At 29.2% G+C, this 18,714-nt stretch overlaps 1 protein-coding gene across 11 annotated transcripts in view; it reads left to right on the top strand.

The window, feature by feature from the left end:
* The window catches only part of LOC129611120 (PDZ and LIM domain protein Zasp-like), a 61,006-nt gene extending 52,436 nt beyond the window's left edge, over positions 1 to 8,570 (top strand). For 9 of the 11 annotated variants that reach the window (XM_055524075.1, XM_055524076.1, XM_055524074.1 and 6 more), the window contains 5 exons: positions 1,077 to 3,113; positions 3,981 to 5,703; positions 7,781 to 7,964; positions 8,036 to 8,275; positions 8,369 to 8,570. In XM_055524075.1, coding sequence (XP_055380050.1) covers positions 1,077 to 3,113; positions 3,981 to 5,703; positions 7,781 to 7,964; positions 8,036 to 8,275; positions 8,369 to 8,446 — 4,262 coding nt within the window. In that variant the 3' untranslated portion in view covers positions 8,447 to 8,570. The remainder of the gene's footprint in view (positions 1 to 1,076; positions 3,114 to 3,980; positions 5,704 to 7,780; positions 7,965 to 8,035; positions 8,276 to 8,368) is intronic. The other 2 variants (XM_055524078.1, XM_055524084.1) reach the window with 2 other exon arrangements.
* The last annotated feature ends 10,144 nt before the right edge of the window (positions 8,571 to 18,714 follow it).

Genomic DNA, 18,714 nt, shown 5'->3' with positions numbered 1-18,714 from the left:
TTATTCCAAAAGAATATTGATTTATTATTAAACACATACACGCTTATATACGATATTATTACAATATAACTCTCATACTTGGTTCATATACTTCCATATGACACTGTTATACAGATTTGAAAGTACAACGAAATACTTATAGTATAAGTTCTAGGAAATTTATTTTTATATTTATGAATTCTTAATATTTCTGCTTTTATTGTACAAAATCGCTAAATTTATAATTATGCTTTCAACCTTTAAAATTGTAAATTTGTAAATTCCAAAAAACTTGTCTTTAAATATAGATAGATGCCTGCTAACTGATGATGCTTGATATTGATTCTTCCAATATATTTCGAATACCACGTTGTTTTGATATTAGATTAAAAATGTAGTCGTTTTTTTTTCAATTGAAAACAATTTTTATTTTATTGTATATATGTGTGTGTTTTCATTGTGTATGTATTTATCTAAATTTATATGTATATATATAAAGTATTTACGTGTATGTTCATATTAAATTGAATTGCAAAGTAAAGAAAGAAGGCTTTTATTAACAATAACGGTACTAATTTAATTTTTTTTATTTTCTTTTTTTTTTAATTAAATTTTTTTTTTTTCACATTAAATTCTATAATCGTCTGCTTTCTACATTCATTAATCGTTTTCATCAATACAAAAAATAAAAATGTATATATATACATGTATACATATATAAAATTATGTGTTGTTCAAAAAACAAAAAAAAAAAAAAAATTGGCGACCATTTTGAATTAACTTCTTACATTTCAAACATTTCATCATCATCTGCCATCTTGTTTATTTGAATTTGTTTTGTTTTATTTACGATACGCTGAAATGTGTGATTAATATTGTACAAACAATGAAACAAAATTTGAAATTATTATAAAATTAAACTTAAACTTAACACCAATACAAATACAAAACGAAAACACAACTGCCAAATTATCCCATAAAAAAATATCCCTTTTAAAACATATTCTTGAAAATCGGCACTCATTTAATAAATATTAAAAAAAATTACAAAATTTACCCTAATCCTTAATTGATTGAATTAATAAATAAAAAAAAAGAGGGACAAACGCAAAATGAAATTCAGATCCAGGAAGAACCTCAACCGAAAGTAAAACATCCAGATCACTTCGAAGACTTAGAAGTTGAAACTTTAAATCAACCTCCAGTAAGTACACGTCCTTTCACGTGGCCACCGAAAGAAAGTGAAACACAGGATATGGCACCAACTGCAACTCCGATATACATACCACCACCGGGAACACAACACGTACTTGTAAAAGAACATCAAGAAGACGTGATGAGAAAACAAGAAGAAGAAATACAAAGACAACAAATCGTAAAAGAAGAACATAGACAAGTCCAGCGACAAGAACAACAACAGAAAACGGTACAAACACAACAAAAGACGCAAGAATATTACGAACAACAACAATTATCTCAACAAGAAAGCCGACAACAGCAACAGCAAGAGCAACAACAATGGCAAGTTAGATCAGCTCCTCAACTCAATTCACATTACCATGTTGAAGTTGAAAGTGGTTCAGATAGCTATACATCGACATCTACAACAACAACTACAACATCAGAAGAATATAATAGAATGTATCAAGCGCAACTGCAAGCCTATCAAATGCAACAAATGTATGATCAATCTGGATCTGAATATGATTATCACATGGAAATAGATCAACATAATGTTCGACAAGAGCAAGATCATTGTTATTCTATGTCTTCTGATATTCATAGCATTCAAAGCGGAAGAAGAAGTGTTCAAGAATGTGCAGATAATTTGCAAAGTACTCTTAGTATGTACAAATTAATTGACATGGTAAGGGAAGTAACACCTAGTCCGACTCCAATGAACAAACCAAGGCGTGTTGAGTTCCTAGATAGCGAAGAAACTTTAGAACAAAAATCCAAAAAAGAAGAAACCTTGACTGTAAATGAAACTGCTCAACAAACAACTGAAAAGAACGTTACAGAAGAGAAAGAACAATCAAAACCAGGTGAAGAAGAACGTCGACAATCCGTTGTTGAGGAAATAATTGTCCCTCAGAAGGTATCCTCAGTGGGTTCTTCTGAAGATACAGGCAGAAGAATTATAATTACACCCATTGAAGAATCTACTGAAAGACTGTTTCCTCCAACACCGGAAATAAAGGTTATATTTCCCCCGCCGCTAATACTTCCTCCATCAAATATTCCTAATCCAGTGCCGAAAGAATGGATAAATCCAATGGTGAAAGCGCTTACAATTGCTCCAGATAAGCCTATAGAATTACATCCTGGCCTCGACGAATATCTCTCAGACATTCAGGAGGAGCAATCAGCAGCTGATTTAACTGCAGAGACAGAGCAAACTACATCTTCAACACAACCCGCCGAATACTATTGCAGTACCGTTGAGTGTAAATCTTCAAGTAAAATTCCAGGTGATACAAGCAAATTAACGTGTATAGAAAGCTGTCAAAATGTGTGCTCAGGTACGTGCTCCGAACGAGCGGCAGAAGCTCCGTGCACAACTTGCCCCATGTCAAAAGGAAATATATGCTGTAAAAAAAATCAATCACAAAATGAAACTATTCAACAAAGTATCTTAAAAGAAGAACCACCAAAAGGATCGAAAATATCAAAAACATTAACTAGCGTACCTGAATATAAATTTCAATTTGCACCTGCTGCTGGTGAATATATTCCTCTACCAGAAGAGACAAAACCCTATATGCCGCCGCCTATTGATATGACGCCCTACACAAAAGAAGATTTTAGACCAAAATCTCCAATGCTTTCTGCTTTAATAACAGCTCCAGATGAACCCTATAAACGTTTTGAAAGTGATGTATGTTCTCAACTTTTAGATATGCCAACAGTCAGCGAAAAACTAACTCTTTCTGATGCCTTGATCACGGCCCCAGAACGAGCTTACTCTCCTCTTTCAACTGACAATATTTTGAAGCTTGGCCTGGATCAGCCTCCAACAAAGCCTGAGTATATTCATCTCTCGTTAGAAGAACAAAAAGCTGAAACAGAACAAAAAGTTTTCGAAAAACGTCAAGAAAGTATGGATCGCAAAATTTCAGCGTTTGTCTCTCTAGGTGATTACGATTCAAAAAAACAGTCATTCCAAAATCAATCAGATTCGAATGAAAAAGAATCAAAACTCACTAAATCAAACCTTGAATCCCAATTTTTATGTGGTACACCACGTAATTCACTTGAATTTCCTGAATTGTGTGAATTACAGCCTCCCTCTTATTTTGAACAAAAATATCAACACACTTTATTACAACAAAGCATGACTGAACAGTCTACTCGTAAGCAATCCATTAATCAGTCTGAAACCCATCATCATCTCCAATCCAATACAGAAACTGGCATACCTACGGAGAGAAGATCCTCACAAGATGGTTCCAATATGACAGAACTAAAGAAGCAATCAGTCAGTGACGCTACAAAAGTCTCAGAACATGATGCGCAAGTTGCTTCACTTCCCCCAATAAATTCGAAAAATGCAAAAAGATCCCTTCTAAGTGGGCTTCATAAACCAGATAATATACCGCAATACCAAAGAAATTGGACGGTTTTACCATCCCAACGTCCAGTTAGAACTCCTGAACCAGAAGATTTAAAGCATAATGTACCACTTGCTTTTGTTCCAATGCCAGACCGCTCACCTTCTCCCAATCCAGATATCAAACCAAAACAACCTCAAATGCATCGCACTTTACGCAGTGTTTCACCCGCCTCTATGCCTTCAAGTAATCATCACCTTAATGTACCATCATCGACAAAAACACCTAATGCAATAGGTGAAGCAGCAAGCAGTCGATCTGTAAATATAAATGGTAATTCAACAACTAATATTACAACTAGTAGTACAACAACTCCTAATGTGCCACTTATTATTGAAAATCGAGTTGGGCCAATAACAATGACTTTTCAATCATTGGATGATATTCCAGATGATCACTCGGTGAGGTCTGGAGCATATACGCCTTCGTTTACCAATAAACCAGCGCCAATAATTCCATATTACCAGACACCAGAGAAACTAGTTTTCGAAGAATGTTCATCTGTTGAAGCCAGACCATACGATCGGAGGTCAGCTTCACCATTCCCAGATCGTACACATTCACCAGCACCTGGTCCACCACCAAACCCATTAAAAACAATAGCAATTCATGCACCACGTATTAAAGAAAATACTTTGAATGTGGTACCACGTAGCCCTATGGGTGGTTCAATAACAACCGGTCAGTCATATTTGGGTACACAGATGGCTCAGCAACAACAAGAACAAATATTATCACATTATCAAACGGGAATGGATTCAGGTTCACGTTCTCTTATTGATAAACCAGAAATTATACAAGAACGACAAATTGGCGACCTACATGTGCAAACAAAACAAAAAGAGAGCCATTTACAAGAAGAGAAAAAGTCTGAACAGGAAACACAAACTAAGAGTCAAATTGGTAATATGCAAATTGAAAGGCGTAGGAAGGTTGTGGAAGAATATGAACACTCTCAATCTGCTAAAACTGTTGAAATACGTACACAAAGCCAAGGAGAAAAAAAGAACCAATATGGCAAAACCGGTTTTGTGGCAAATCAAGCACGACGTCTATCTGGTCTTGAAGAGGAAATTTCCAGTCTTACTTCGCAATCACAAGCAATTAGCGCTCGAGCTGCTAATCTTGGGGTTAGATCTGAGACTAGATTTCCCGAGACCAAATCTCCAACCCCGTCCAATGCTTTTCCAATTAAACCAGTTCTTCCTCCACACGATCAACCTAAAATGCCAACATATATCGTTCCTTCACCCTCTGATAACAAACTGGCTGGGGCGCCTCCAGGGTTCGTTCACCGATACGACCAATTCAACCAACAAATCCCAGACGCGACACAGTCGAAATCTACTGCATGTGCTGCATCATCAATATCCAAAAGAAGTCAATCACTAACAACATCTTCACTAACATTTGGCCAAAAATCTAAACTAATGACGAGTGATATTCCTACCCTAACACCAACAGCACCTCAACATTATGTTGGTGGACCTCTAACATCAAATTTAAGTACCTCTTCTATTGCTTCTAATTCTAACACAATCACATCATCTCTAACCAATACTACTACAAGTAGGGATACCCAAGAACAAAATATTTCAAAATTTACTAGCAGCACTAATACGTATAGACCGACTGCATCTACAGGTCCGGCTGGTTTTAAACCACCACCACCTGGTGCAATTCAGGTTTTGCCACATCCGCTACCAACTCCTTCATCTGGTGTTACAACACCAAAGCAACAATCATCTGCTAGTCATGATACTAGACAAGTTATTTTTCCACCTACTCCAGAGCAACTTATTCAAGATGACTTATTTAAGACAAAGCAAACTGCTACTGCTGCTGCTGCTACTGCAAATAGCACATTTAATACAACATCAATGCAATCAGCTATTGCAAGCTCTGCTTCTTTTGCTTCTAATCAAACTACTAGCTCTATTAATTCAACAACAAATATTGATACAAAATCTGCTGCTGATACAGGTGTCGGTGGAAAATCTGGTGGATCATTTAGTGCTACATCTGCTCCAAAACGTGGTCGGGGTATTTTGAACAAAGCTGTTGGACCAGGATCTCGTATTCCACAATGTGGTGCTTGTCAAACTCACATCAGGTGAAAGAAATTTAAGAAATGTTCAGAGTTGTTCTTTTTTGTTTCTATATAATACGCAATTTTTTGTTTCTTAAACCAATGACCATTTAAGATTTTTATTTATCGATTTTTTTTTTATTTTTTAATTACTAATATCCTATCTCTGGATCAGTAAAATAGGTAAGGCTTTTTTTGTGTGCAAATTTTTCGAAAGAGTTAAACTTCTCGAAAGACGATTGAAAAAGAAATCAATTTTACAAGCCAAATATTACTAAATAAGATTTTTTGTGTGGCACTTTTTAATTTTATTTTCTGTTTGCTTTCGATAATATATTTTGTGTTTTCGTTTTTGCTATAATATGCATGGCGTTGATTTTTATTTTTGTCGGTTTTTCTTTAAAGATGTTACTAATACATGTGACTCTCCGCCTTTGCCGCCACCTCCGCCACCAGAATTTCTCGAACAAAGTTTGATTGAAGGTCTTCAAGACATTTCAACTTTACCAGCTCCACCAACGCCACCACCATCAGAAATTATACCTTCGATTATAGATAAGGAATTAAAAACAATTTCTCAGTCAGATGATAGCAATTCTATAGAGAATATTGAATCGACACTAGAAAAATCATTAATTTCAATTATGAATCCTGATAAAGATTTAAATTTAAACAATTCAGTTATTACACGAGAAAATACACCGAAAGGGAGCAATTATTCAACATCAATAGGAGCTACTGAAATGCTTACTGATTCATTAGATAAAATCTCAGTTGAGGATAAAAATAATTTTATGTCAGAAGCAGGAAAAATTATATCAAATATGTTGGAAGCACGATTAACTCAAAACAACAACAATAAAAATTTAGAATCAACATCCCCCAGAAATACTTTAATCAAAACGAAATCATCTCCTAAACAAAATAATAATGACAATGTGTTTGATAATGAAAATTCAAATACAAAAAAGTTATTAAATTCACATCCAATGAAAAATATTCTAGATATCTGCGATTCTAAAGGAAGTTCTGATGCAATTAATAATAATCCCGTTAAAAATAGGAATATAATTGAATCTGGTCAATACAATAAACAAACTAAACCTAACGATAAAATTTCAATATCGGAAGATCTGTCTAAAGCAACAACAGTAAAGGATGATTTAAGCGTGTTAGGCGAAAAAGTAACAAAATCACCATTTTTAGCAAGAAAAACATTTAATAATGATATTAAAAGTGGGCCTTCATCATTCCAACCAACCCCAAATAATATTCGTAATCAAATTACAAATACTGCGTTACAAGAAACATCAACATCGAAACCAAATACACTCAAATCCGATACAGTACATGATGATGACAATAGAGAAATATTGAGACCACTTGAAAGTGCTACTGCTGTAATTCATCGAGAAAATAAAAAGTGTAATCGTAATGATTCAAGACGTTTAAGTACTCAAGCATTTGATAGACGTTCATATATCGAAAAAGATAATCAATTGATGAATGCTATTAATGAAGCTGTTGCTGTTGCTAGCTCTTTTCAACAGCAATTAGATGAGCATCAACAAAACAAAAAAAATATAGATAGTAGTAAGAAAAATAATGATGAAAATTCTCTTAAAAATTTAAAATCTAGTATGAAATCGGAAAATTTTGTTAATAATATGCTAAGTTCTCCTTCATCTTCAGTATCTAATTCAATAGCAACACCTGAAAACGTACCAAATAAAATAACAGATAATGATTTGAATGGTGCAAGTGGTAACAAGTTAAATGGAAGTAATAACGATAACACCGCAATCAACAAAAGTAAAAAATCTGATGTGAATGGTGGCAATGATAGTATAGAAAGTAATGAAAACAAAATCGACACAAAAGGTTTAAAGGTATATGATGGTAAGGAACCAATTATTTGCTGTGATTGTAACAAAGAAATCAAAAGGTAAGTGAAATTATAATGTTCCTAAATATCCCTGTTAACACATTTTGAAGATTTAAATTTTTTGTGCGTCCACCATTATTTTTGACCATAATATATAAAATATCACAAATAAGAATATTTGTTTAATAATATTTTTTCTTTTTTTTTAACGAACAGAGGACCATTTATTACTGCTTTGGGACGTATCTGGTGCCCAGATCACTTTATGTGCGTTAATGGAAGCTGTCGCCGTCCACTTCAAGATATTGGATTTGTTGAAGAAAAAGGTGATTTATATTGCGAATTCTGTTTTGAAAAATATTTAGCACCAACTTGCAGCAAGTGTAATGGAAAGATTAAGGTAATTATTTTATTACTTTATATAAATTTCTATATTAAATTTTACATTTTATTTTTAATTATTGTAAATAGGGTGATTGCTTAAATGCAATTGGTAAACATTTCCATCCGGAATGTTTCACTTGTGCCTATTGCGGTAAATTATTTGGTAATACACCATTCTTCCTAGAAGATGGTGAACCCTACTGTGAAGCCGATTGGAATGAATTATTTACAACAAAATGTTTTGCATGCGGTTTCCCAGTTGAAGCTGGTGATAGATGGGTTGAAGCCTTAAATCATAATTATCATAGCCAATGTTTCAATTGCACAGTAAGTTGAACAATAATTATAATTTGCGAAAACTAACCGGAATTTTATAGAATCAATTTTAATATTATTTCCTTCGTTTTCTTTCAATTTTAGATGTGCAAAAAGAACTTGGAAGGACAAAGTTTCTTCAATAAAGGCGGTCGCCCATTCTGCAAAAATCATGCGCGTTAAATTTTGATTTAAAAATATTTCTAAAAATGCATACATAAATTATAATATTTCGATTTCTTTGAATTTATTTTATCAAAATTTTTAAATAATTTCATAAATTTTATATTCTTTTAATTTTTTTTTTTCTACAAAAAAAAAAGAAAAGGAAACTTTAAATTATTTCGGTTAATTTTTTTTTTTTATAAAATTAATTGTTTAGTTAATATTTATGTACACATACGTCATATAATATTACATAACATACACACAGACACAAACATCATTCTAAAACTATATGTTCTTCAATTCTATCGTCGAGATTTTCAAAACCCAAGGAATTTTTTTCGTTTTACGATCACAATATTATTATTTGCGCATGTTTAACACTTACTATACGTTATAATAATAAAGCTAGCAACAAAAAAGAAAATAATTTTAATTTATTTAATGGCTGTTTAAAAAACGATCTTGTTAGCATTATTATTATTATTTTTTTTTTTAGTACATTTACAACAAATATAAATACGATAAAATTTGATTGATCGAATAAATTTTCTAAATAAGAAAAATATTATTAGCAAAAACACAAACCATTTATTAAAAACACTCTCGCGACATTCATATTTTTACGATATACACTTAAACGGTAAAAACGAGAATCTTTTCCGCGAAGGTTGTAATCGTTACTAAACAACAGAAACAAATAAATTCAATATCGTTTCTATGAAAACACAAAAACACTAACTAACATGCAATTAAATACTTAAAATTAGGTTGGTTCAAAAAATTTCAGAAAAAAAAAAAAATATATTTTGGTAGGTTGAAGCAAAAAATGTTTTGTTTTTTTTTTAACTTTTGATCATCGCGCTTAAATAATTGCTTTATTAAAAATATACAATTTTTTTTTTAATTTTTCAATTTAATTTTTTGATTCTTATTTCTATATATTTTTTTTTTTGTTACAAAATATTATTAAATATATTAATTATTATTATTATTGTATAAAGCATATTATTATTATTGTGTTGTTTCGCATACATATATAAAAGAAACTTTCGAAATAAAATTATTAAAAAAATATATAAAAAATAGTTTAAAAAAAAAATGTGTTTTTATTTCTTTTTATCACAGTATTATTTACGAATAGCTTTCTCCCTCTTACGTTTTCTATCTATATTATTTGAAAATATTCAGTAGATTACCCACAATAAGATCCGCAAGATAATAGAAAAGTATGATAAAATAATGCAAATAATTCCGGCCCCTAATGTAGATGTAGACTCTGTTCTGTGATTTGTAAAATAACCTGTTTCGATTTAACAACTCAAGTCTAGAACTGATGGCGTACCATGTAGTACGATTTGCATACGTATAAACGACTTCCACATCTAAAATTTCGACACTATGTAAATCGAATATCGAAAATTTCCGTATGCGAAAGTAACCTAAGTTGTACTACAGAATGCTTCCTTTCGCATACATTTCCGTACACTTGCCATTTTCTTTACGAATCTTATTGCAGTTCAAATTTAGTGCATTTAACTAAATTTTTGTAATCAACAATTTATAATTATAGATCAAAATAAAATACAAAACTATCCCATCACCATCAGTTTTCATGCATTATGCCAGATTTGCTTTGCTTCCCTTTGGTCGACAATGCTCTTTTCCAGTTTTATTTTTATAGAACTTAATATTTTTTTCTATAGCCGTACAAATTTCGGTTATAATAAGTGAAATGGTTTACTGGACAAAAGCAATATTTAAATCTTAACCTATTTAATAAAAATCTGTTACAATCCATATTTTTTTTTTTTGAAAAATTAGCTGTAAGCGCCTCCTTAATGTACATTTAAATGTTTCCACATTTTAAAATAGCTTAAATGTTTACTTTGAAATAACTGTTAGAAATAATAAAAACTGAAAAAATTTTTAGAAAATGCAGCCACTTTAATTTTTTTCTGCACCGCGATTTTGTTACATAGTACCAAATCACTTGTGAATTGCAAGTCAACTTTACACAAATATACGAGTTTCACATTTTTGCTAGAGTCCAAATTGTTTTTTTTATATAAAAGAAGTTTATTTATCGTTTAGCTACAAAATAATCAAAATACTTAGATATGCAATATTGATACTTAATTGAATTAGCGGTGAAATTTGCATAAGTTTATGATAAAGAACTTTAATATTACTATGGGATAAGGGTTATAAATACATTTTGTAGTCATATTCTGTATTATCGCATAGAATTGATTACTTCTTAATTAAGTTTGTAGATGCATAAATTATACTTTTGAGTAACAGCACGATTGTGGGTTCAAAATAGAGCTCATAGTTTTGAAGAAAATGACGGCTTGTAGAATTTTATATAACAAAACAGTTGCAAAGAAATTTTACTTTAGTAAAATAAAAATTATTATTAATTCCCATAAAACTTGCATTATTAAGAATTTAAAAACTCTAATGTATTGGGTAGGTGGGTAAGTACGAAAAAATAATGCTTTGTCTAGAGAAATAATGCTTTTACTTAGATGAATATTTTATTTATAATTGATTTGATTTTTTCCGTATAGTTTAAAATACCTTTTACCGGTTCTCATTAATGTTTTTTGAAATTCGCACATATAGAAAGAAATATTCACTGTTATATACTCGATTTTGTTCTGGGCCAACCTTGAATAGTTTTCTCTAAACTCGAGCTACATTAAAAACTTATGTAAACATTGAAAATAAAATTTTATGGTTTAGAATTTTCTACGTTTAAATCAACCTTTAATTTATACCCCTAAAACCAAACCTTACAGATTACGACTGTATTAAAATATGAAAAAATCAAAATTGGATCATACACAAACCTTATGTAAGTACATAACAAGTACAAATAAGAAAACTTTTTATTTATATTATGCTTTGTTATAAAAATAACAATAATTATTTAAACTTATTTCGAAAATATATTTTTTTCTCAACAAATAATAAAAGTTTAATAAATTTTACTATAAAGTTTTGCAATAATTTCAAATAAATTTTCCAAGTTAATTTCCTTTTACAAAAACTTTGACAACAATTTATTCTCCATTCGACAATTTAACTGTAATATAAGCCCATTAAGTATAAAAATCATTTAGATACAAAAATAAATATATCGAATAATCGAATGACACATTCAATGTAAAAACCTTGTTATATTAGAAATTCATCGTAATGCTAATACAGTCCAGTCACGGCAATATGACTTTAGTTGCTATAGGAAAGAAATTAATAAAAAAATGGGTCTCAAAGTATTCATGATTTCGAAGTGTTTTGTATTCCTAATATATTCCAAAATTACTAGCATTTTATTTGAGTTTGTAAAATTGTAGAAAGTTCTTATATTATACTATTCGACTACCGCAAATGGAACATTCAAATTAAATATGTAAATAATATTACTCTTGTGTTATATATTAGAATTTACTTGGTCCATAAAAATCCATCAATTATCTCATTGCTAATTACCAATACAACGTGTAGTTGTTTATCTTATACTATGAATTCTTATAAGAATAACTAATGAAAATTTCTTCACACAACTGCAGAACAAATAGATGACGTAATTACAGGAACGAGTCAAAGCAGAAAAATAAAAAAACTTTTTTCCTCGAACTGGACTCGAACCAGTCACTTACGGTTTTTAAGGCGGATGCTCTAGCAACTATCAATTATCATTTTATTAGAATTGAACCGAACGATTTTAGTAATTATTTATATCAGACGTTGATAAAGTGCGGCCCAGGATGACAGCATGCACCTCATTCAATTTCAAAATGTGGCCCATCATATACTATATATTTGATTGCGACTATTAAAATTTATCAAAAAAATTTGAAAATTCAATTGTAGATAATAGGAACATAAAATTCCATGCAAATTTATTATTTGTCAGAACAAAAAAAGAATCAATAAAATCAGTTGAAAATGTCATTTTTATTCTAAGTAGGTAACGTAAGAAACTCGAGTTGCCCATACTCATGCTCACATATAGTACATATTTGCGCATAACCCAAAAAAGTTTGCCGACAGTTGGTGTGCATAATTAGATTTTCATATATTTTCAGTGTTGTGATATTTAAACGAACAAATTGTGCTAGATTAGGCAAAATAAAATACTATTTTATGCACAAATTTTAAAAACTTTAAAAATTTTGAAGTTTTTGAGGAACATTTTTGCAAAGATTTTCAATGCTTTTTTAAAACAACTTGCATGCCAAAAATCTTTTAAACACTCAATAAAAAGGTAAAATTCATCATGGCAAATTTGACATTAAAAATGCTAAAATCTTAACACTGCATATCTCTTACAAATGTCGTTTAAAAAGGGTATTTATTGTTAATAAATTTGCATGCATTTTATATACTCTGCATGTCTGCTATCAGAAATAATGCTATATAACATTAAAAACGTAATTCTCCATAATAATTTTTATAATAATTTTTTAAAGAATATAAAAATAACCTCAATTATAATAATAACACGTAAATGTTTAAAAATTATTATAATAAGAAGGGTGGAAAATTCATGGACCCATTATCGAGAGTTTAAAAAAAAAAATCAAAACCTCTATAGCTATATAAAGAATCTTTACAGTCAAGAAAATTTTTAATAATTTTGTTCTTTTCCTTCGGAATACTTAACTAAGATTAATTAAACATAAATTTCAAAATGGAATCAATTTTAGGAAAAATTTTTATTATATCCTGTATATTATCCTTATTTTCCATTTTAATTGTGGTAAGTTTATAAAATATACAGTCAAACAAATATAATTAAAAATTTCTACTTATTTTTCTTTCAAATTAATTTAGTTAAATGTTTTATAATTTAAAGCATCCAATTACTGCAACTGATCCAATCATGAATAGTACAAAAACTACCGATACAAAGTCATTTAATGAATTTGAAATAAATCAATTAAAAGAAAATGAAAGTGTTGAAGATATAATTAAGAATGAAATTGAAAAATTAATTAAAACAATTGAAGTATTGGAGAATGTTGGTGAGAAAATTAAACCAATTATTAAGGATACCCAAATGATTGTTGATCAAGCAATTAATATTGCTGAAATGCAAATGAAATCATCAGATATGGCTGTACGAACTTATGGTAATAATTTAATTGATAAAATTCATAATATAACAAAAGGCAATTAAAATAATATTATGACACAAATTGGAAAAGTAATATACATATAACAGAATTTGTTTGCCCAACATTTATTTTATAATATTTTGAATTGATTAATTGAAGAAATAAAAATAATTTTAATTTTGTTTTAAATACACACACATACACAGACTACTAATTTATCTTGACTTTAATATTATCAGTTTTTGATTATGTCAATCATCGGAATTGGCCAATTCTTTTAATACATATAAGTGTACTATATTATTGTGACTATTTTTTTATATATTGGAGAATTCGATTAAAAGTTTACAAAAACATAGTTCCCATGTGCATAAAATATTTTTTAATGACATTATCAACGCAATTACATTTCAATTGTAGTTGTAGTGAATAAAGGTCCGTGATTCATAATTTCTTCAAAAAAAATTTTTAACCCGAAGTCGTATGGGAGAGAGATCACTATGTACATATAAGCTATAATTCAAAATTATGAAAATACTACAATATTGCAGACATAAACTGTTCTGACACAATTGACTGCACTATTACACCCAAAACAAAATTCACAATATGTGTAAGGCTTTTGTGAAAAAGTACGCAAATAGACAACTTACAGATAGCCAAAACAAAATCAGTTACAATTTTTATTTTACAGTTATTTGTAATAAGTCTCCAAATTGGCAAGAGGTAAAGATTTAAACTTATATATTGTACATGTACAATCAGGCCCAGCTCTAACTTGTTCTGTGCCTTACGAGATTTTCAAAAAGTGTGCTTCCTCCCAATGTTTGTATATAGATGGATGTAATCAAATTATTAGGCTATAAATAGAAAGAAATTTTTTTTTGAAAAAAATTTTTTATTTCTTAAAATTTATTTTTACTTTATTTTCAATGGCGCTCCTTATTTGCGCGCCTCATTGCAAATGCTTACTTTGCATATATGATAGATCCGGCACTGTATGCAATGGGAAATATGGAATGTAAATTTAAATTTAAATATGTATGATGTGTACACGCATAAAATAAGTAGGCTTATTATATAGTAGGAAAACGAATCTATTCCCATAATATTCTTTTAGATTTTATTCAAAATATAATGATGAATTTTCATTAAAATGATGTAAAAATTAAATGTGAATTACAATATTTTAACTATATTATATTATATGTGTGTATATGTAATTGTATTATAAGTAATTAATTATAATTAATTTACTGATGGTGTTTAATGCTTCTTTTCATTATTTAAAATACTACAAAGCTCTATACAACATGTGTATATGTACATATATGTGAAATTAAATATTTATATCGGATTTTGTGCCCACAATACATATCTACATTATATGTGTAAATAAATTTAATAAAATTGTAAATTTTAACAATTTAATTATTCTTTTATAGTTGTATCTATGCGTATTTATATCTGAAAATTGAGTTGTTAAAAAATCGCATTAACAAAACCACATTATTTTGGCAATTCTTGTTTCCATTTTTGTTTTTGTAAACATGGAATTATTGCAATATAACAATTATTATTAAAAATATTTAAAATATTTTAAAAAAGGAAATATTTGAAATTGTAAATGGCATAGTAAAAAATCTTGTGTAATCATAAATCTGGTTGTGAACATTAAATGACCAACATTACTCGTATTGATATTTACATTCATTACGTAAATAAGGTACTGCCAGCTGTTCAGCTAAAGCATTACAGAAAAGGACTAAAATTATTATATAATAGTTACGTTCATACGGTTGTAATAATAATATAATTTCGTTTTGAATTTTCCGATAAAGTATGGGTTATTATTTCCGAGACCTACTCTAAAAATGTAACACAAGACCTTCGTAAAACTCCACTTCGCCGGGAGCAGGTTTGTTGCCAGCCTAAAAAATTATCAATTCTTCAAGAAGCATCCAGAACAGAAGTTGAAATTAAGAAAAGCCAATTCAGATTTGATATCCCACTGAAAATAATTTCTTTTTGTTTCAACAACAGGTTCTATCGATTAATGTGACGTAGGTTTAATAACTATAATAATTCCAGCTTTCTTATGCGATTTGTTTTATTATAAACTATAAACATGAATAGAGCTCATTAGTTTTGTAATAGTGCCATTGCCTAGAAAATTTAAATTTTTAATTCGTATTCTATTTCTTTTTTATTTCAATAAATAAAACTTGTTATATTGAGTTGCATACTATTAGTGTATAAATAAATATATTCATCCAAATGATTATTACATAGAACCAATTTTTATATAGGCTCAACCTTGATTCATTTAAAATTTGTGTACACATACAACAATTGAAATAATTTAAAACCGAGTTCTAGTTAGTGGTAAAAATAAAAAAAAATTTATGTTGGTTAAAATACCACAAAAAAATTTTAGTATAGAAAATATTTGTGTTGTCATAATCATTGTGGATAAGGTCAGCAATAACAAAATAAAAATTTAAACCATATTTTAATGACCGTACTGACAAATTAATTAGGCGCATTTGAAATTTGTATGAAATTACATGGGATCCAGTTACTTATATTTCAAAATATTTAATCAAAAACTCTTATGGAAGGCTATAGACGTGTTTATCAATGTAGTATATAATATAAGATGACAAAAGTCGGACGAACCTGTTGTTTTGCCAATCTCGGTATAGGATAGAAATCAAGTGCATATTATCAAATCCTAACCAGTTAAAAATGGTTGGGGTAAAATGCTCTTATTAAAAAACTAAAATTAAAGACGAACTATAAGTATACTGAAGAATGCTCCAGAATTATGAAATTATCGTACTGGAAACTTAATCCGTAATGCCTCGAAAAAATAATGATAAAAAAGTTTTGCAGAAATAAATAGCCAAAACTGCTTAATAAATTTTTCGAATGTCTAAGAGAAATTCAGTTATTAAAGTTGTAATTCTAATATAAAAGTTTATGCAAGTTTATGCCACTAAAATAAAATTAAAATGCAATATTAGCGATAATTTTAATGCCATCAGTAACTTGTCGATGATAAGTATAGCGAAATCCCCGACAGCTCACTTTAAAAACAAATCACTGATATATGATCCGAATGTGTAGGGTTAAGAAAGATTAAGTTGTCCTATAAATTTATAAACGTAATATGGCAGTGAAACATATTAAGTGAACTTTGAGCGTTCCACATTTTTTGAAGACTGTCTATGTGTGAGCTTTTCTTGAACAACCCCATATATGTATATGTTTGCTCAAGAAATTTTTATATGAAACACAAACCGCATAAAAATAGTCCGCATAGAAAAACAAATCACAGTATTGCACTTTCTGAATTAACTTCATATTTTTTAAATTTGCGAGCCTATTACTTACCTAGTGTATCATTTGCGTTTGAATAACGCCATCATTAATATAATTGTTACTTTGCCTCTAATATTCATGTGTGTATTTAATGTAATTTAAAATATTTTCAAATTTAATAATTTAAATTTCTATAAATTCAATAGTTCAAAATATTTAATTTGAATTTAATAAATTGAAAAAGAACTATCTGGGACTGTGTTAATGTTCAATAAAATACTTTAGAATCACACAATAAAAAATTTTATTTTGGCGTCACAACAATTCCCTTTCTTCCTTCTACTACTCTTTTCTGCTTTATTCATAACGCATATTCTTGCCATGTAGAAGAACCAAAAAAAATGAACTCCAATAAACAATAGAATTTCCAGAAGTATAAGGTAAAATCAAATTAATCATGACACAGATTGAATAGAATGAGAAACTATAATAACCATAGCAATATTGTTGCTACACACACATATCCGTTTATACATGCATTATTATTAATTTATAAATTGAAATATTAAATTCTTACCTGTGTGTACACCCCTATTAGCATATTTCTTACCAATAGTATACGTTAGTATGCCATTAAGGTTTGTTAGGTTGTGTATGTGTTGTTAGTTATTCTTTTCGGGTAAAAAAATTTTTGTTGAAAAAAATTTTATGGTCACGAATTTTATATTAATGGTGTTTGGAATTTGTAACTGGATTCGTTTTTTTTTCATTATTTTATTTTATATGGAATTTAATACAAAAAGGCTTCTGGAACCCTTTAATATTTTTGCTGATTCAGAGAATTTAATAATCGCAAAGAATGGAATTATTAAGTAAGAACAAAAAAAAGTAAAAATAAAATTTTTCGTACCTATATAAAGCTTTAATGCTTCATTGGATTCTGAGGATATCCTTTTCATTCAGTTAGATATAATTTTGGTGGAAGAAATACGATGACAGAGGGAGGAAGGGAGGGAGGGAGGGAGGGAGGGAGGAGCGTTGCATTAAAATCAAAAAATCTTTTCTCTTTTTTTTACATTTCTCCCATTTTTAAAAAAGGTTTTTATTGTTTTAATTTTTTTGTAAATGGACGCAACCAAGGTAGCAATTTTGTTAATTCAATGCAATTTTATTAAAAAAATCTCAGTGGGATTTCCAAGCATATTCCATAATTAATGCTAAAAGAGAAAACGAACGGAAAAAAAAGCTAACGACGCGCAAAAAAAAAAGATTTGCGATTGTTTGTTTTTTTTTTCGTTTTGGTTTCCTTTTCTTGGGAGCACTTTACTGCATGTACTGGATCAAGAATTAGCTGTAATTAAATATGAAAAAAAAGAGCAGACTAAAACAAAATAAGAACTGAAAAGAATTTTTTTTTTCTTTATGATTCCATGACAATCCAATGTAAATTTTAATGGAATGAGTTTTTAAAGAAAAATTAAAAAAAAAATTTTTAGAGGTGGAAATGGTTGTGGAAATATCCTTTTAGTATACCTGATATACAAACATGCATGTATATGTACAATACCTGATTACAAATTGATTCATTGAGAAAATGGATTTTTAAGGAAGAACCGGGATAAAATGAGCGAAATTTAATTAATGAGAAATAAAGTAGTTATAGTTATAATAAAATTACGTGAAAACTTCGAAAATTTTATAATAATTATAAACCGGTCGAATTATTATGATTATTTTTCACGTCATTATTAAATTTAATTATTTTGTTAAATTTTAAATTATATAGATACAAGTAAATTGGTGCTTAAGTAGATTTTACTTAATTCAATTTTT

The sequence above is a fragment of the Condylostylus longicornis genome, unplaced genomic scaffold (genome assembly GCF_029603195.1).
Source record: "Condylostylus longicornis isolate FDR11 unplaced genomic scaffold, ASM2960319v2 ptg000048l, whole genome shotgun sequence".
Lineage (NCBI taxonomy): Eukaryota > Metazoa > Arthropoda > Insecta > Diptera > Dolichopodidae > Condylostylus > Condylostylus longicornis.
The sequence above is the reverse complement of the archived record's forward strand: the minus strand, read 5'-3'. Positions and strand labels throughout refer to the sequence as shown.